This window comes from Carassius carassius, chromosome 5, assembly GCF_963082965.1.
Source record: "Carassius carassius chromosome 5, fCarCar2.1, whole genome shotgun sequence".
Lineage (NCBI taxonomy): Eukaryota > Metazoa > Chordata > Actinopteri > Cypriniformes > Cyprinidae > Carassius > Carassius carassius.
This window is the reverse complement of record NC_081759.1, coordinates 35,713,864-35,734,561: the sequence shown is the minus strand read 5'-3', so window position 1 is coordinate 35,734,561 and position 20,698 is coordinate 35,713,864. Positions and strand designations below refer to the sequence as shown.

The following is a 20,698-nucleotide window of genomic DNA, read 5'->3' as shown; positions in this document are numbered from 1 at the left end:
TTTGTGTAACTGCGATGTGTGAGGGAACAAACAAGAAGAGGACAACGGAGCGCCATGTTTGGATCATAGACAGTAAAAGAAATGGACACAGCAACCCCATTGGATTCAACTGAGAAAAATGAAGTAAATTAGAAGCACGCACTTCCTCGGGGTCGGGCGTACTGCGTAGACTCAAACTGAGCTTGATGACGTAGATGTCACGTGAGCAACCTGTAAGTCTTTTAATCGCTGTGCCAAGAGAAATCTGAATCACCCACCGAATCTTGCAATCTGAAGGCAAGCGTGAACAGGAGCAAATTTTGGTAAGAATTCTGATTAATTATCTCCCTTGACTTTATGCCTCCACGTCCCCCCGATTGCCTCATAGAAAGTAAAAGATTGCTTGCGAGCTTTTCCTCCTGTCCATACGGTAATTTCTCTACTATGCGACAGAGAGTCGCTGGTTATGACGCAATCATTAGCCTATTTTTTACAAAAACTGCTTCTACGGGACCATAACGTAGGATACAAGGTAATGGAGCCTTTTATACATTTTTGTGTTTCTTTAGAAATAATTAATGGACAAATGGAGTCTTTAAATGCCTCAGATGTAAAGTTATTCGCTGTCAAAGTGACGCCAAAATGAATGGGAGTCAATGGAATGCTAACGGCAGGTGGGGGTCCGCTAGCCAATGGCGGTGCCCAGGGGTGCTTCAAAAAAATATGAAACCCTGCCCCCCTGGTTTGGATGAGTACAAAGAGTAGTGGTGGAAATTATGATTCTTTCAAGAGATTCGTTCATTTTCAGTTCGTTCACCAAAATGATTCATTCAGATTCGTTCACTGATTCGTTCAGTGACCATTTCTTCGTATTACACAAAATATGCCAGCAGGTGGCGAAAAAGAGTGTCTAATGTGTTATGTCTTAAGACTTAAGTCAACGAACATATTCACTTGTTACAAAAAACTGATTTGGCTTTATTAAAATGTGTGCATAATCGCATTCAATATATAAAGTCTAATTAAGTTGTTCAGATGAACAAAGCACGAGGTTTTCTTGCATAATTAGCATTTTAATTGTTTGGCCAGACAGTTCGTATATTATACGTATACGAATATATAGCCTATATTCACATTCATAAATCGGGAATTAAACATGGAGTTCTTGTATCAAATGAAGGCCCACCTTCTGGAATACGAAACATGCTGTGATTGGTTAGCTGGGCCAGCATGTGTTGTGATTGGCACCATTTGGAGCTTTGTCAGCAAATGTCATGCCCCTTACCACAGCAGCCTGCGAGCTTCAGTGTAAATATTGCATCAAAATCAAATAAATGTGAGCGCGATTTAAACCCTGATGATTGTAACCACCCTAAGTTCATCTGCCTTGGGAAAGCTAGCATGTCTCCAATATAATGATAACACTCGTTGCCTTCTCTAATGCCGCTCAACCAGGTCTCATCCCATTCGTATGTATTTGTGATATCACAAATCCCGGAAATTTTCTTTTATTGTAGTCCAAACGAGTCGTTTGTTGTAGTTTTTGAAAAGTGATTTCTGTAAAATGAAATATCTCCTTTTGAATTGACTTAGAGCTTTGTAAATTTGCAAATCATTTTTATGCTCAAACAGCAACATTGCAGACTAACTACAGTTGAAAAAGTGAAAACGCATAAAGCCCCGGTCACACGGTTCCACTGACTTCCATTCATAAGCATGAGAATGTGTCAGACTGGAAACGCAAGTCGTGCAAAATGTTTTCGCATTTCTGCTGCATTCCAAAGTTCACACTTAGTTGAACTATGGCCTGCCAATTCGCATCATGTGACCATGTGACCAACGGCAAATCGAAACGCCACAGCATGACCTCATATCTGAATTAAAAGAATATTCTAAAACTGCAGTGCTGCAGGAAAGTGGATCAGTTTGTATTTTTACATTTTAGGTGTATTATTATTGTTTATGTGTTGAATTTAAGTGTTTAAAAAGACGCTGCAAAGCATGATGTCATATGACGGCCGTTGCAGCGTCTGAACAAACTTTGCATGCCCAAATTCTAGTGTGATCGCAGCTTAATAGGACCCATTTGACAAAAATACTGGACCAAATGCATTACGTTTTGATTGGATAAGAGACTGATGATTTCCGTCTTTCAATACGGCAAGGATCACACTCTCACTTTTCATTCGCAAGAGACAATACTGCATGTTGACTTAAACATTCCAAACTGCAAGCAAATTATAGTTCGGCTAGAAGGGATACAGCAAAAACTACTGGGCATGTGCTCATTAAAATAGAGTAATTCCCACACTGTACAACAATATCTGTTTTTGCATTATTGTAAGGGGTAGGTTTAGGCAGGGGCGCTGCACAAGATCCCGGGCCCTATGCATAGGCAGTCCTAATGGGCCCCCCTCCTCTTGAAAATATATATTCCAGACTTTTCAAGGGCCCTCTCTTCCTTTGGGGCCCTGGTAATCAGTACTGGTTTTACCCCCAGTCCGACGCCCCTGGGTTTAGGGTTGGTTTAGGGTTTTAGAATAGGACATGGAGACTGCAGTCATGTGATGTTTTGTGATCTTTCACCAATTGATGGCGACACAGCGTTTCAGATGTGGCACAAGCAGTTGGTTTGGGATGCCAGACACCAGTGAATGAAATATTTAACAAAAGAGAAGAATACCTCAGGCATCGTTTGAAAGGGTTTATTCATTTTTCATTGATGAAACATTACAACTACTAAAAAGAAAACAAACATCTGTTTCTATTTTACAAAAAAAGCAGGTAGCCCTTTAAAATCTAAACAAATTATAATAATAAAATAAAATAAAATAAAAACAGACAGTCCTACCAAGACAATCCATATTCAGCAAGTCTGAATGTTTAGTCTAAAGCCTTTAACATTACTGGCACAGGACATATTCCACAAGAACATGACATCTGCTACATTGTCTAGTCCTCAGTCCACAACCATAGCACAACACTGTGTGGCATGCAAATGTATGAGCCCCTCTCTGCTGTTTTATAAGACAACCCTGACTTTTTCTCCATCACTTACATTTAAACTACATGCTGAGCTTATTTTGCATTATCATTATACAAAAAGACAAAATCAATGCTCAAGTACTGTTACAAAGATCTTCTTGTCCTCACTCATGTAGGTACATCAGTGCAATTTACCCCTGAATGATTCTGGTTTTGCCAATTAAAGCATGCAGCTCCATTAAACAGAAAACAGATTATTTATGATAAAAAAAGTCTGAAGGATGACCCAAGTTGCTAACTTATTTATGTTTCCATCTGCGGACAGAAGTTCTTAGCTCTTTTGAGTCATGTAAAATGTGTACAAGTGCATAGATGGCTGTCAGAGTTGCATTTGTGAGGAAGGAGGTTGAATTTTCTCCTTTGCACACTAATAGTATGCCTTATGACCTTTTTCTGTCATGGGAAAGCATTTAGGCTGGGACCATCAATTTTCTCCGTCTAACGAATTTCCACTGGTGTGCCAATGCTCCACAGTTTATTACATTGGACCAGAGCAGGTGACAGAATAGGTGTAGCAGTGCGACAGCTCTAGCTGTGAATCAAGACTTCCGCACAGCCAGCCAATCAATCGTGTTGACTATCAGTACATCTACAGGATGTTCTCTATTAATTAATTTGAAGCTTGGGCCAAACGTCTACCTCTTCTGTACGTTAGCAGAGAAAAAAAAACAGTAGGCCCAGATCAACCCTAATTTCACTGCAGACACTAAAGCACTTTAACTTTAATGTATTCTGCATTCAGAAATACTCCAGAGAGGATGTGAATTGCGCTGTCATCCACTTCCATACTGACTGCAGTCCACTGCAGTAAAGGATGTAAGCCTCCTCTGCATCCTGGTTCAGCAGAAATCTTCAGGTTTAGGGAAGCCCCAGAGGACTTGTTTCCTTTATCATCACTTCTCACAGCTTCTAGAGTGCTAGTGATAGTACATGCTAGCTGAAATCTATACAACACCTCACTATCCTGCCAGAGGAAGACATTATTTCTGTGCCTCATTTCTTCAGTGATCTATATTTAGGAGGTAGGATGTTTGGAAATTTACTTGATTGGGCATGGCATATAGTGAGAAGATTGCAATGCATTTATATATAGTATGCATGCTGGGATATACCTATCTTGGCAAATGTGCTAAGAAGTTTGAAATGAAATATGTCAGCATGATTTAATGATGTCCAAGATAACAGTTAAGGATCTCCAGGTATCTTTTGGGCTTGTTCATACATCCACCATGGAATAAATCTGTGAACTGGAGAGGTGTACTATATGGAAGGATGGCTCATCAGTATGAATGCTGGTGCATATTTTAAGGACAAATTTCCTACATTTCTTAAGGCAGTCGCACAGCAGAACAGGAGCGCAGTGCCACATTGCATCTAGGACAACTCACTGGTAAATATTCAACCTAATCACCAAAGAGGCAACAATTCACTTCAAGATTGGTGGTCAACAATGTGGCATCCTTGAGTTTAAAGTTTTGTTCTTAAAAAAAAAGGAAAGGAAATGAAGGGAAGCAAATGGAAAGATAAATGGCATTATATCTCTCTATATGAAGCATACAGACTTTATCAAACTCACAGAAAAATAAACATTTGCTAAAAAAATGCACAAAAGTCTTCCAGCATACATAATCTCAGTCGTAGCTAGCACTGCTGGTGTGTGTACTGTATACTCATAGAAAACCATATATTTAAATTTTAAAGAAACAGCATAGCGCTTCTTTTCCAGTGTGCGACCCCCTTTAGCCATTATGGACAAAACCTTTTTGTTATTAAAAAAGCTGTTCAAACCACATTGTTGGAATATTATTTACACTTTTGCAGGGTCTGTGTAAAGTGGCCCATTGAATTACTACAAATGGAATTGGAGAATGGTGAGGTTTCTGTCTGTGAGCTGTGGCATATGGCTAATAAGGTTTATGAAATGAAATGTTGTGGCAGGATTTGAAGCTTGCTGCTCCTTCAATATTAAAGGGGTCATATGATGCGATTTAAATTTTTCCTTTCTCTTTGGAGTGTTACAAGCTCTTGGTGCTTGTAAGATCTCAAAGATCTCAAATTTTATAAAGATATTCTTTATAAAAGTTAAGACTCATCCATACCCCCCTAAAACGGCTTATTCTAACATGTCACTATGTAGGAAGATTTGCATAACGCTGCCCAAATGTTGATGCAAAGAAAGAAGGCGTACCTTTTATTCTCTCTGTTGCTGCCGCTGCCATGTCGTAGAGTCGCTGTATGTTTCGTTGTGAAAGCGAAACTATTTGTTTGGCCTTCCAAAAGAAGACACGACTAGAAATCAGTGGTTAAGTTGTGTTTCAACACTGTGCCAGAACAGTCCAACCCAAATATTCAGAAGTGTGCAGCACATTTTATAGAGGGTGAGGACTGTTTCCTGAACCAGTAGCCTGCATTGCGTATGTGGCACAAAGGCTGCTTCTATAAAGTGGGGCAATTCAAACGTTGTAAGGGCAGTGTGGTGCTTCTGACTCACAGCCTGTAAGTACATTATTTATATTTAAATAATTTGCCAATGATGATTCAAATGCGAGTTTTGAGCAGTGTAGAGTAGGCTTGTTTGTTGATTCTCAGATCACAAATGCAGACATGGTGTTATGTTTACGCAGTGTGATATGCAACACGTAAAAAAACAGTATAAGTCATTATAATCAGTAATTATGTTCCCACTGGATGCAACAAATGCCTTGTAATTGGTTTTATCTTGTCTAGTGATGTCCGCATCGCGAATGAATCTTTCTATTTAACCGGATCTTCTTAGTATACTGGTCGAACAAGTTCACCAAATCAAACTGAATCGTTTGAAATGGTTTGCATCTCCAGTACGCACCAAACCACAAATTACTTAAGTTATTTGGTTTATAAACATGCCTTACACTCCCTCTGACGTGACATAAACCAGTATCCCAAGTTATTCAGTTACTCCTAACAGTACACTGACTGAACTGCTAAAAGAGAACTGATGATGGGATGTGCACGAGCAGAGCAGCTGGACTGAGTCTCGTGCTGCTGGCCTGGGAGACGGCATATGTTAAGGGGCGTAACATTTCCGTCACACGCTTGAGTCATTTGGCCAATCACAACGCACTGGATAGCTGGCCAATCAGAGCACACCTTGCTTTTCAGACTAATGAGCCTTGTAAAAATCAACGTGTTTCAGAAGGCGAGGCATAGAGGAGAAACAATAATGTGCATTATATGGAAAATAATGTTTTTTAACCTTAAACCGCATAAACACATTGCATTACACCAAATACACAAAATAATGTTCTTTTTATCAGCATTATATGACCCCTTTATTGTCCTGAAGCAGTTTTGCAAAAAGGAAACTAGGATTATTTTAAAGTCAGTGATTCTGTCAAAGTGCAGAAAAACTGTGCCTTCATTGTTGTTTTGTTTTGAATTGATAATATAACATAGGGAAAAATCAGCTCATATTTTAGGTCTAATTTGACGAGCACTACAGATAATTCCAACGGGTTAACAAACTTTCACTCATCATTGTTTCTAAACGATAAGTACATCCTTCATATAATAGCTGTTTCCAAGCAACAGTTAAAAACTCTCACACTTGCACCCACAGCATCTGAATTCAAATCTGTGCAAGAAGGGGAAACAAATTATACTCTGTTTGAGTCAGATGCAATATCTTACTTCGACCCTGACAGACCATGGTAAGATGAAAAAAAAATCCTTATCTGCTTCCATTTTTTCTGTTTGTTAGAGTACACTGGAGAAAAGTGAAATCAGAAGTACCTAAGGTAATCCTTCAGATGAATACATCAGTTACAGAGGCCCCTAGGTGGTAATATTCCAGCCATTTTGATTAACAGTTTGTCCCCAAAGCTCCATCCTTGTGGTACAGCAAAGCTGTCGTTCAGTACTGACTTAGGACCAGTTAAAATCAGATAATTAAGACACTGATAAAACAAACTGGTCCTAAATAAGCATAAATTCAAAAAAGGCTACATATCTCTCACATGACATTACAGCGGTTCCTCTGCAATGCCCCTTGGAGTCGGATAGAGGTGTGGTTTGGACGCAATCCTCGTGCCACGGCTATTCCCAGGAGCTCTTTAAAGAGCAGAAGCACATGCCAGTTGTACTTAGCAGAGCACTCAACATAGCCACACTTCCAGGTTTTCTTCACCAGGACAGACACAGCCCTGCGCTGGGTGAACCGATGCCGCTGAAGGTCCCGCTTACTGCCCACCACCAGGATGGGCACCTCAGTACTGCTGCCCACTCTTATGGAAAGACACAGAAAGAGATGAGAGAGGGAAGGTAGGTGAGATGGCAGGGAGGAGAGCAATAAAAAAGAGGTTTAAGAGGGAATTAGCAAGTAAAACAAAGCGTCCCCATGAGAATCGTTCCATTTCTTAGGTGACATTTATTCTGGACATAATATTTGTTCATGTTTGCACAATAATATCTTCCACAAACATTAAAGCCCCTCAGCTCCTTGACACTCTCTAAAAAAAATGGCACTGAGCTCATAATGTGTGCTGTAGACTGCATGATGCGTGTCCTTTCTCAACGCTGTGCTTGAAGGTCACACACAGACACACACACACACACACACACACACAAAATGAAGAATGAAAGCATTTCATGTTCAGGGGGCTTCAATGGCAAGTGTGTGCGCATTTTGCTAATCTGAAAAAAAGTGTAATTAATGTAATTGCCAATTCACTGTTGCACAAGGAGCTCAAATTAAAATGCAAGGTTTAATTTATTTGCTTAGAAAATGTCAAGTGTAACATCTGGTTAAATATGTAGCTATTAAATAAATGCCTGGCCAATTAATATAGTATTGACTATAATAGCAGATTACCAAGGGCTCCATGCATACACATATTACATATCATAAATATTTAAATCCTTTCTTTTAACACGTTAAATTTTACCAAGGACCCAAGTTCAAAATCCCATATTATTCATTTTAATATTAAAAAGCATACCATTGTTATTATTGCTCATTTAAAAAAAGATATATATTATTAAAATATATATATATATATATATATATATATGTGTGTGTGTGTGTGTGTGTGTGTGTGTTCAATATATGCATAGAGACAGAGAGAAAGAAAAGAATGCACAAGTAATTTCAGCATAAAAGAGGTGAATAATCTGTCAAAGAAACCAGCGTCATTGTGTTTAATAAGCCTACACCAATCCCTCATTCCTGTGTCTGGGTGCTTGTGTCATGTTTTACACTGATTTATGCCCCTTTCATATTGTTTATCTGTGCTCTCTCAGTATGGCTCCCCTCGTCTACCCTCTCACTATCTCTTAAACCTTTCAAGTCCATGTTAAGTCAAAGAACGTTTGTAAAAATAAAAAAATTCTACCACAGCTGCTTCTATTATTATGTGTATGCATTTAATATTCTACCACATCATACATCACCGAGTAATCTCTATATATTTAACTGAATACAGTGATCATTAAAATCTTATTCACTAAGACTGAGGCGTCCTCAAAGCAGTGAAAACGTGAGCATTGTGATATTGTGGGTGGGGGAAAGGGCTAAAGGTGGAGACTGCAGATCATTTTCTGTCATTCATTCTGTTCACATAAGACCTTTATGGAAATACATGATGCTGCACGCAATCTATGGTGCACAAGACCTGCATATGTAAAAGGCTTTTCTCAGTGGCATCTATTATATTCTCATTAGCTGAAGTAAATGGTGACAGTGTCTATGCTCTGTAACTGTCACTCATCCATATTCTCAAATGTCACCTCATTATCTCAGCATCAGCTGGGAAATAAGGGCCAACTGTTATTAAAAACATCAAAACCATTTAGTAGTTTGTCAGTGCAGCTGATACAGTTACATTAATCAGTGCTGATGTGCTTTGTACTACTACTGATCTGGGAAAAAATGGTTTCATGAGCACTGTTTGTCCGATTCTAACAATTATAGAAGGATTGTCAAACATTTGCTTTTTTGCATCTATTATAACATGATAATGATTCTCTATCATTCGTATAGGTGGGTCATTTCTGGTTCTGAATGAGCTCTGCATACCTGTTATCCACAATTTGCTGTCGGATCATCTTGACATACTCAAAGCTCTCCACACAGCAGATGTCATAGACCAGAATGTAGGCGTTTGCGCTGCGGACCCCTCTACACCGTGTATCCAGCCACTCCTGACAGAAACAAACAGATGACCGATGATTGATTGCTTGATAAAGCCAATGTTGATCAGGTGGTGGCACAAAAACATTTAAAGGTCAAGAAACCATGATTTTGATTAAACAAGTGCAGCCGACGTGTACTTTACATATTTAAATGATCAGAAAAAGACCACATTACAACTTTGAGAAAAAATTAATTAGCTTCAAACACTAAAATATTCTGTTTTCTTTACATAGCCTTAAAATATCAGCATTTTTTTATTTTATTTTTTATTTAGGTCTTTATATAAAATTATTGATAAATTGTAAAAAAAAAAAAAAAAAATATATATATATATATATATATATATATATAATTATAATATGACTACTGATACTGAATTTCTGATAGGAGGCCAGAAAAGTAATTTAGATTTTTAGAGCTTTAATTAATTAAGCACAAATTCTCCACTGGTGATCATAAGCACATATAACTGAATATATCATTTTACTTACAGAAAAGACATAAACAAGTACAAAAAAAAGCACAATATACTGTCTTGTTGCTCAATTTTATTTCTTCCTAATGTAATTTCTCTACTCCATCCGAGGTATTGAGAGCAAAACGTGTGTGTGCCCATTGTTATTTGTATGCTGGTTCATTTAATTGGTTCAATAGACTGGGGGAGAATATAAGGTTACAGCCCATGAATAATAATGATTTACATACAGTAATTACACAACAGCACTGAATGGGGGACATCTGAAAGAGGCAGCGAACAAATTTCTTCAACCATAACACACTGACCTCATCTCCCCCCCCCCCCCCTTGGATTTTCTCAGGAGAGCGCTTATGATATGAACTGAGTATAAATTCAAGTATTCATTTACAACCTCAGATGTGGTATATCATGTCATTCCATGACATTAAATATTATTGTTTTATTTGATAAATTACATAGGTTGCATAAATGACTTGTGTAGACCTCTCAGAAAACATCTTGTCATTATGCTTCAAAAGTGATTTTTTTATTCTATATTGTTCAAAACAAATACTAATTCAAGCTGTTTTGTTCTTCTCTCATTAAACTGTATTATATATATATATATATAATATATAACTGTATAATACATATATAACTATATATATATATATATATATCACTGGATTTATTTACCTTATTCATAGAAAATCTTTGAATGATAGAATTTGTGTGAGGCATTAAACAAGCAAACTAGATATCCACCATCAGATTTAGGTTTACATTCTGCTTATTTACATAATAAGTTAGATTTTTTCAGTCTATTTTTGTAGTTTCATCTATTTCAGAAAATTCAGCACAGATAGATACGTGCATACATAACAAATAAATACATACATACATAAATAAGCAGGCTGTGAACAGACGTTGACGTCACACATACAAGGTTACATTCATACATTTGTTCATATATCAGCGACTCAAATACTGTTAGCCTTTGAGAGCATAGAAAAACTATCAACCAAATCAAGTCCCACCTTTCATTCAGGTAATATGGGAAGATGATCACAATTTCCATTTCATGCTGAATTTAAATAGTTTTCAATGACAAACACAGTGTGAAATGAACCTAAGCTTCAAAAAAGCTGCAAGTGAAAAGTCTGGCCTCACCACAGCACATCCCTTATAACTAAACTCTAAAGAATCAATGATTGAACCGAATAGGTGTTCGCATGTGGTGAAATTCCAGTAGATCTTGTTTAATCGCCACATTGATTGTGATCTGCATTTGTGTGTGTTGGGCACCGAAGAAAGAGCGAGTGAGAGAAGGAAGTCAAATTGAAGCCATTCGTCACAAGCTGATCTTGCTTATAAAGAAAATCATTGTCAACGGTATCAAAGACAGTGTTGCACATTCATCTTGACAGAGGAATAATTACCCTTATCCTTTATAGTGATGTTAGAAAAGCAGCCCGCTGCTAATATTTCACACTCAGAGATGGCTACTGTGATTCTGCACTAGCACATTAGTGTAGGCCTAATAATAATGAAAGCAATCAGGTGTGCAGAAAAACACATTGACATATTGTAGATCATTACAGTGTAACAGAAAAGGTAGGAAGGACATTTAAAGGGATAGTTGACAAAAAAAATGAAATGGTACCATGACTACCCTACTTCTTTGGAACACAAAAGAAGGTGTCTGGCATCATGGGTTCGAAACTGACTTTTATACAGAAAAACACTAAGGCACATTTTTGTGCAAAATATAGCTTTCTGCATTCCCACCACACTCTCCAACTTATGACTGATCATCTATAAAACCAAAGAATAGAAGAGGATAGAGTCTGTGTGTTTGAGTTTAAAACAGTCCTTAGTTGCTGAATAGGAAGTCTTTGCCCCCCCCCCATCTCTCTTTTGCTTTTTTCCTTTTTCAGTTTTCTGCACATCCAAAGCAGATGCCTTGTCTTCCGTCTCCACTGGGAAATCTGACGGTTCTCAGACCTTATTAAGCACAAACTCAACATTCTAAGAGATTTTATGAAGTTCTAGCTCAGTGATCAGTGGTAGATTGAAGCAATTATCTGCAGTGGTTTTGAGCATTAACTATAGCGCTAGAGCGCAAGATGAATTTCTGTCAATCAAACATGAGCCTCAAAGCTTTCGGTCTTTTCTGCTGAGCACTGTTCTTACATAAACGCTCCCTCAGTGTGCCTGTTAGATGTTTCAGATGCGCTGCCATCCCCGTGAAAGCTAAAAATAGAAGCTTCTCTCTCTCTCTCTCCTTGTCAAGCCTCAGTTCTGTTCTTTCCGGTGAGTGTGAGTTAGAGAGAGGACATGTTCAGATTCACTTTCATCATAATTCAACATTCTCCTCTGGGCAAGGAAGGTCTCCACTTTTTTTTTTATTACATTTGGAAGATGTCCACCAGAAATTACTGAATGGGTAGCTGTGCTGCTGAAAGCTGCCAAGCGTTTTCACAAATAAATGTGATCTGATCCACGCGTATGTTTGATGTTCTGCTGAATGGACAGCTTGGACGTACGCTGTTGTTAGGCTAAAATAGGGGCAGGAAGTGAACTCTATTCAGGACCACACACAGCTCCATCAGTTTGAAAATAAATTGATAATTATTTCTCGAAATGTCTTTCTTTCTGTTCAGTTTTCTCAAAATTTTCAAAGGATGTTCAATAACAAAAACTTGAATTCTATTAAATATGAAAACAAATATATTTTAAACACTGAAATGTATTAAACTTATTGTTAATTTGTGTTTAAATTTAATAATAAATAATATTACATATATGTATATTTGTAATATTGTGTATTTTATAAAACCATATATATATATAATTTTTACAATTTGTAAAATGTAATGTGGAAAATAATATAATAAATATATTTTATAAAAACTTTTAGTACAATATCATATATACATATAAATTATATATTATCATAAAATGCATAAAACAGTCAGGTGGCAGAGGTGCCAAATGTAGATGTGGAAATTATTCAGAAAACCATTAAATCAAATAACTGCATGTCTCAGTTAAATCATTACATGGCAGGGAACTAAACTGCTTGTTGGCTCAGTACCTGATAACTGATAATTACTCAATTATGTTTCTTAATTTTATGCTAAGGTGTAAAGCTAGATTTATTGCGTTGGTTTCTTTTTCCTACTCGCTGACACTGCGATGTAAGACTATGCAGCCTAAATGAGAGATTACACTTTTCAGGCATGAAACAAATAATGAGAACATCTGTCCTCGAGACAGCCCAGTTCTGAATGGCATTTGTTTTAAAGGGAGATGAATTTAATATCGTCTCAAAAGCTTGAGAAGTGTCACTCAGGAATATTAGATTCCAATTTGATCGAAGGTTTTTTGTTTTACATTTTTTGAAAGATGGTTTAAAAGTGTTAAAGCTGTGCATGAGTGAGTCTATGTAGAAAATCTGTGTGAATCTCCAATGGTTAGGCCATAATCACTTTTGCAGTTTAAACACTGAAAAGCATGACAGATTGATCCTTTAATTTTGTTAGTAACAAAATGATCCTTCACATCACACATCACCCTTATTCAGAGGACTGAAAGAGACAGAGTAGTTGAAAGAAAAAGTGAGTGCCATAGAATAAGGAAAAGAATGCAAGAGTCAATGTCAATGAAGAGTATTTTTCTAACATGAGAGTTAGCAGTGTGACATTGGCAAAAGCATTGAGTAACAAACCAGTGCTGAATGAGAAGAGACCCTACAGCCACTGAGAGTCAGTCGTGTCAGAGCACAGAGCAGGAAAAACAAAACCCAAGTTGATATTCCTCAATTTCACTGGCTAAAAGAACAACCAAAATCTGCCACAAGCTCATTTTCTCCTCAACTAGTGGTGAGAAACAGTTCAGGAGGTAGTGCATGGCTCTGGGCAAAGTGAATTCTATCACATTCTGAGGACCATTTCATGATCAAGCAACTGCTGTAGACACCGGGGAACGTGTCACTGAGCCCTCCCTCTTGTCATAATTGAGAGAGAACAAGAGCGAGAAAGAGAGGCTGGCAGTAACATGAAATCCTGAATCATGCTGGCTTTTGATCTGCTCCATCTGCCATGGCATCATGTGAACAAACTGCGACATTCAGTCACCAAAGTCGCCAAGCAGTCAAAGATTATCATTCACAGTTGTCTATGACGAATATCAGCAGGACCTGAGCGATACTATTGCATTTTGCACTCCAGTGTACAGAGATACAAAAGATATTCCATGATGCATTATGGGGAGATTTAGCAGTTTTAGCATGGAATATGAAAGAGTAAGCAAGCAAGATTTCAGTCTTTCAACTTCAACAATCAATGCTTACTTTAATGTCACTGCCATTTCTTTGCAATTAACTGTGAAATTTACTAGCGACTTCTCAGACCAATTTCTTCAGTGTACCCCTTGTAACAATGAAACTATTATGTAAATGAAATAAATTAGACATTTACATTATTTTCATTACAATATAAATTTAATGTATAATATAAGGTATAACTGATGACAGGCCGTTAAATGATTAGAAAATAATGCACTCCCAAGGTGATAATGTGACCGTGACGCGAAGTGTAACTACCTTAGCCATGAAAACAAATTGCCCATCTTATATTCTTCATCAGTCAATCAGATTCAAGCATTCAACAGCCCTGTAATACAATATACATATATGCAATATATATTTATATTTAGTGTTCCTGTGGCTCAAGTGGTAGAGCATTGTATTAGCAGCGCAAGGTTGTGGGTTCAATTCCCAAGGAGCACGTTAGGTAAAAGATGTTAGCCTAAATGCACTGTAAGTGGCTTTGATTAAAAGTGTCTGCTCAATGCATAAATATATATATATTTTTACCAGCAAATCAGCCATAAATGGACCTAGATCAAAGGGAAACTCAAGTGTAACTGGATTTAGCTTCATGCTGCACCAGTTAGAAGTAAATATTTGCTTTTTATGTCTATTAATTTTCTAATGGTTAAAGAAACTGAACTTTTCTTAGTCTAAAAGCTTTTGTTAGTATTTGGGTTTAAGCTAATTCAGCTGCTTTTTGTATCTATGAATCTGCTAAATTTTCCTCTTTACAGCCATTTAAAATCATGTTTGATTTTATGACTTTGAACTTTTGGTTTTATTCCTTCTTTCATCAGAAACGTCTACATATAACACCAGGGCCTGTCAGAAGAAGCATTTTAATGAAGATGTATCCAGTATCCACACACACCTTCTCCTCTGTGTGCTCCAGCCTGCCATGCTCTAAAGGGAGCTAAATGGCATTTAGCTGCAACGTGCTCTTGCTCAATGTGCTCTGAGCGATGAAAGCAATGCCCCCACCGCACCTCAGCACAGCATGTTCATCATTTTTACATTCCGTTTTGCTGACGTGACATCAGAACCACTAACACCTCTCTGATTCGCTGTGGGGACGTCATGACGCCACCGTGACGAGCGACCCTTTTATTTCTCCATTCAACATGCTCATCTCCATTTAATAACATTTCTTTCTCATTGTGTTTTCACTGGTGACAACACTATGTTTGGTAATACAGAACATGGCAACAATCAACACAATCACTTGTTGCTGAGGCGACCTTGGTGGAGTTGTCACGATGCAGAGAATTCACTCTGAAATGAAAATAAGGTGAAATAATAGCTCAGAATAAACAGAATTTTATATTCTGAAGACCACTCTGTCTTTCAGATGATGACAGACCTAAATGGAATTTGTGAGAATTTTGTTGAATTTGACTCAGCCTTAAATCTTAAAAAGGTCAAAAGGGAATTATATCTCATTCCTTCCAAGGCAGTGTACTGGGTTTTCAGCCGCTTGCTCCGAGGAGACCACAGATCCCTGCTTGGCCCTGTCTTGCATGCAAATGCTCTGAGTGTATTAGGAGGTGAGCTGAAATTATTCGTCTGGATTTGTGAGGATTTGTAAGGATCTAGCATTGTGCTACTCTGGCATAGTAGCACTTCTTGGATTTATAATTAATCTGATTTATAAATGGCTTTGATTAAATAAAATGTCTGCAAAATGAATGCATTTAAATCTAATGTAATTCTTGAAAGCGCGAATTGATTGTTGGCCTTGTTATAAAGAGCTACCTTCCTGCAGAGTTGATTTTCTGCACCAGTGAAACACGCATGAAAGAGCCAATGAAGCTTTTGTGTTTGTGTGAATATTACAGAAAGTTAATTACTAAGTAAACAAACTAAATGTGAAAGATGTAGATCTCTGCGCAATACACTGCAAGTATTTCATGTAGCAGTTGATTGACGGAAAATGGTGGTGGTTTCGACAGTAATGCAAGAAATGTGATGCAAGAAAACCTGGGGCTGTTGTAGAATCCATGCCGCTTTCTTAACAAAACAGGTGTTTTGGGGTCTTGGATTATCCCAAAAAATTGCACATTTGAGGAGCTTCCGACTAGAATAACTGGAGGGGTGATTTAAATGGCAAGACTGTTAGACAAAATTAGAGAAAGAGTAATAGTTTGTGTGTGACAGAGAGAGAGAGAGAGATGAGGGGGAGATACACAGAAGCGAGTGAGAGGTGGGGGAGAGAAAGAAATATTTGCCAGAGGGAGGATACAGAAAACAAGCTTACAGATGCTCAGCTCAAGCCATGTCGCCATAGCAACTACTCCAAATGAGATCTTTTTTTTTTTTTTTTTCTAGAGGAATGCCCCTCTCTCCTAAAGCAATGCACTATCATTCCTCAGGAATCTCAGACTATTAATGGATCTGTTGAAGATTCACTTCAGCTGTACTGATGAAAGTTCAAAAGGACTCTCTATTTTAACCAGGACTGGAAAAGTGTGAATTTGAATAATGACAGTTTGGATGTGCAAGGTCAAATCAATTGTTTTTACCACATTACAGTAATCACTAACGTTATAAAGTGCCTTATTTTTGACAAGACATTTGCAAAAATTAAACAATAGCATATTATTACTAAAAATGTTCACTATGCATTAAAACTCACATTTCCCACATTTATACTGATTTTGAGACCGAAAGAAACACACTTTTGACGTGTGAGAATTAGTGACTCAAACTGTACGATTTTAAAAACGAAAAAAAAAACTGCATTAAAACATTTTCATTAAATTAGCTTAGCATAAAAGGTGAATGCACTTAACAAGAAAATAGTCATTAAAAAATAATCATAGTAGCATACATAGGCTATTGTAAATATGTATTTGTTTTGGTATGAAAATGTTTAAAATTACCATATAGGCTACTCAACAATAGCCTACTTTTACAGTAAACTATTTTACTTGTTTCTTTTTTGTATCTTATATACATAAAAATTTTCAGCTTACATTTTCCGTGCTTTAACATTTACTGCATAATTTTTATTTCATGATGGGTTGAATTCTGATGCATTATCACACACTCTAATACAGGCACGAGCGCTTTACTGTAGCCTTACGTTACCTGACTCGGGCTTGAAGGAAAGGAGGAAATTGGCGGCACATCCAAAATCTTCAGGTCGTACATGACACCGTTAAGAATGGCCGAGGGTCTGTAGACGTATCGCGTTTGGGTGGGGGTGTAAGTCTCGGAGAAGTCATTGTAAATAAACTGACGGATGATGGAAGTTTTCCCGACTCCAGGCGCTCCGATGACGGCGATGCTCAGCGTTTCCACCATCCCGCGCCGATCAGGACCGCTGACGAACACCAGGGATCACGGAGACACTTGGAAAACTGCTCAACAGATCAAAACAATAACGTGAGTTATGAGCGTGCGCCTTTTGGGCTGAAATCTCCCCCGCAGACGAGAACGCACTTCGCGGATGTTCACATAAATAAGAGTTTGTTTACAGATCTTCTCTCTTCTGATGCATTTCGTTATCTCTTTTGGTTAAGTATACTGTTAGTATCATGCGTTAATGAATGGATCAACCAACCAACTTCATTCACTGCGGCAGTTGCGCTGTCTTTTCTGCATTCCATTGGGGAACAGTCCTCAACGCTCCACTGTATTCCTACACACAGCTCTGGAGCTCAAACCCCGTCATTTCCCAACAGCATCCATTTGGCAGCTCACAGCATAATGTGTGCTCTTCCAGCTCGAGCTTACCGCTGTCCCTTTCTCCTCGTAACCTCTCATAGCTTCGTTCATCATCTCAGCAGTGCGTGCTGCGCGCTCGCTTCACCGTGCTCCTCACCGAGCGCCAAATGCAGTCTGCGTAAAGGTGCATCGTTGCTCCGTAAGATTGTAGGTGGACTGTATTCGCACAGACCTCTCGTTGTCGTTGTAGCTACACGTGAAGCGGTCTCCTAGATGTGCGGTTCTAAGCGCTGCTCCTCCGCGCGCACTCACGCGGTTCTTGACGCGCGCGCGGATTCATGACTGTTTTATTAGGCTTGCGCTGTTTACTGGCCATAAACAGCTCAAAAAGGTCATTCAGAAATTACTTAAATTATTGGAGGGATACAAAGTGAAGATATAGGGTAGATGTCGACCGTCTAACTCAAACAGCAATGATGATTACCGTTTAATAAACAAAATATATTGTGCACTGTTTATGGTGCATACAATTAAAGTACAAGATACCGAGTAAATAAAGTTTAAAATAAGAAATTTAAATTACCACAGTCAATTTGATTCGTGTATTTCTCAACCTGCCAAAGGGGGAAAAACTGAAGACCATGAAAGGTCCGGAATCTCTTCTTTGAATGGCGCGGAGCTGAAGAGATTTCTCCTTCCATTATCACTATTCACATTCCCATCACATAACAGTTCCATTCCATTCCGGGTTTTTTAATTGCCGATGCTCGAGAATCCCGCTCCCATCCACCCTCAAGAGTTTCAAAAACCGCTTCTCAAAGTCTTACAAATCCACGAACGTCCACTAGAAAGCATGGATTCTAGACACAAAACAGGTAGCGTTGTTAGTAACTTCTGCTTTTCAGATTTAATGGTCATCTGCAGGAATAGTCACAGTGTCTCTAATCCAGAGCTTTTAATATCTCCAGTCCAGTCTCATTTGGATAATAGAAGTGCTGGGCAAAAAAGCGTGCACTGTAATCTTATATAATGATATCTGGACCTGAAATACATTCATCCATTTGTCCAATTTGACTTACAAGAAATATTAATTGCTCTGGTTTTTTTGTCATCTCAGTCCACATCTAAAATTATTTTTCTCTCTCTATCTCCATTCCTAAACTTGACAAATAAACGGGAGACGTGTGTCAGATTGTCAGCATGCGCACAACTCTACAGTAATGGTCATTAAACATCAATCATGAATGCTATAACATCTATATGTAGTTTTCAATTGCAAGGCCAAGTTAGTACGAGTAATAGATTACAACCCAAGCCTCCTGTCTTCCTTGCTTAGATCACTTGCCATCAGCTTCAAAATTGAGCATTTGATTGCACTTCCACTGAATTATATGGTCGGATTCACAAATGCAGCTCTTAGCTCCTTTAATATTCTACATTACACTGTAATTACATCACCACAGGACAGTCAACACAACAAAGAGGAAATTGTGCTTAAACTTGAGATCAGCAAGGATTCATACTGTACTGGATAAAAAGGAGACAAATTAGCTTCCAAAAAGAGCATGCAAAAAACATGAGATATAGGTTTAACTTGTGCATGCCATGATTTCATTTCATGATTTACTATAAGGTGATATTTGGAAGTCCAGTTTAAATTAGTTAGTTTGCAGCGTGGTGCTTGTTTGAGTCATATTGCCCAAGAGTATGAATGAATAAAACAATATGCAAGGTGTTAGGACTCTAACTGAAGCAGTTAAGAGTGGTCAGTAATAGTCATGAACTATTCAAATATAATGACTAACGTTTTGCTGATGGATTACACATTTCTGAAGCACTTTTTGGACAGTCCATGTTTTTTTATTTTAGTATTATTATCTAGGCCAGAATAATTACACTTTAAATCAATGGGTAATATACTTTTTTAATTTCAATAACAGATGCATTCATGACAGAATCCAACAAAAAGTAAAGCTAATTTCTTTGCTGCACATCTCCTTGTAGTCACCCCTACGACTAAACCCACAAAATATACCACGCATATAGAATCGACAAACTATGATTAAAAGAAAACAATAATCAATATTTTTTAGGAACTTCTAAGTGTACACACAACATTGTGTGTGCCAGGTCAGCAGTGTTTTGCCCGGTGGTATTTCACATTAAGCTTGAAAGAGGTCTGTCCACCTTGTCAACATCGTTTAAAAGAACTAAACCTTACATGGACATGTAAGATTAACTACATTTCCCTGTCCAGTAAAGAATGAGAGAAGAAACATGTTCAGTAAAGTTGTTTTGCAAAGCAGGAGACTTCAGGTGCATCGCATTCAGTGTGATTTAAGAGATATTCATACCATAAAGAATATCAATTTCTGCAGGATGATCTTTAGGAGTCAAGTCTCCCTCATGGATCCAACGGTTTATCAACACACACACTAAATTAACAACCCACTCAAATATATGGACATGTACATAGTCATTAGGGGGAATAAGGGAGGAGGAACCGAACATGCAGCATGTTACATCTCCGACTCGCACACAACTGATACACGGCACACTAAAGACAGTAGTAACTAAAAATAAACCCAGCTTAATAGCAAAACATGACTGCAAACTTAGTCATCACCAAATACAGATATTTTGAAGACAGAGAAAAAGTTTACTCAGCAATTGTGTAGTGCTTCTGAATAAACACACAGCATTCCACCTAAATGACTGAGGAAAGACCAGAGAGAGCTTTAATAAAACAGAACCAAAAATAAATCAAGATTTGAACTGTTTGTGTGAATACAAACCCAGCGACCCACTGTCTGAATATTAAGACTAAATTAAAAACAGCGGTATTGAAAGGTTTCTCTCAAATGATGTAAACACACCCTTTCTACAACTGGATGGATGATGAATACAGGCTGGTCTAAAACTCTGAGATCATCTGTGTGTGATGCTTGACCTCCATGAGGGGGAAAAACAATCACCCAGGATAATCAGAGAAGCAATCATGTAGTAC

The 20,698-nt window shown here is 37.9% G+C and overlaps 1 protein-coding gene across 1 annotated transcript; it reads right to left on the bottom strand.

The window, feature by feature from the left end:
• Nucleotides 1-6,377: 6,377 nt before the first annotated feature.
• Nucleotides 6,378-17,996, bottom strand: rasl10a (RAS-like, family 10, member A). The gene is made up of 3 exons (XM_059549229.1): nucleotides 17,113-17,996; nucleotides 9,077-9,201; nucleotides 6,378-7,286 (listed from the first exon to the last, which is right to left on the bottom strand). The coding sequence occupies exons 1-3, from the start codon at nucleotides 17,326-17,328 to the stop codon at nucleotides 7,016-7,018; spliced, it is 612 nt and encodes a 203-aa protein (XP_059405212.1). The 5' UTR covers nucleotides 17,329-17,996; the 3' UTR covers nucleotides 6,378-7,015.
• Between the last annotated feature and the right edge of the window lie 2,702 nt (nucleotides 17,997-20,698).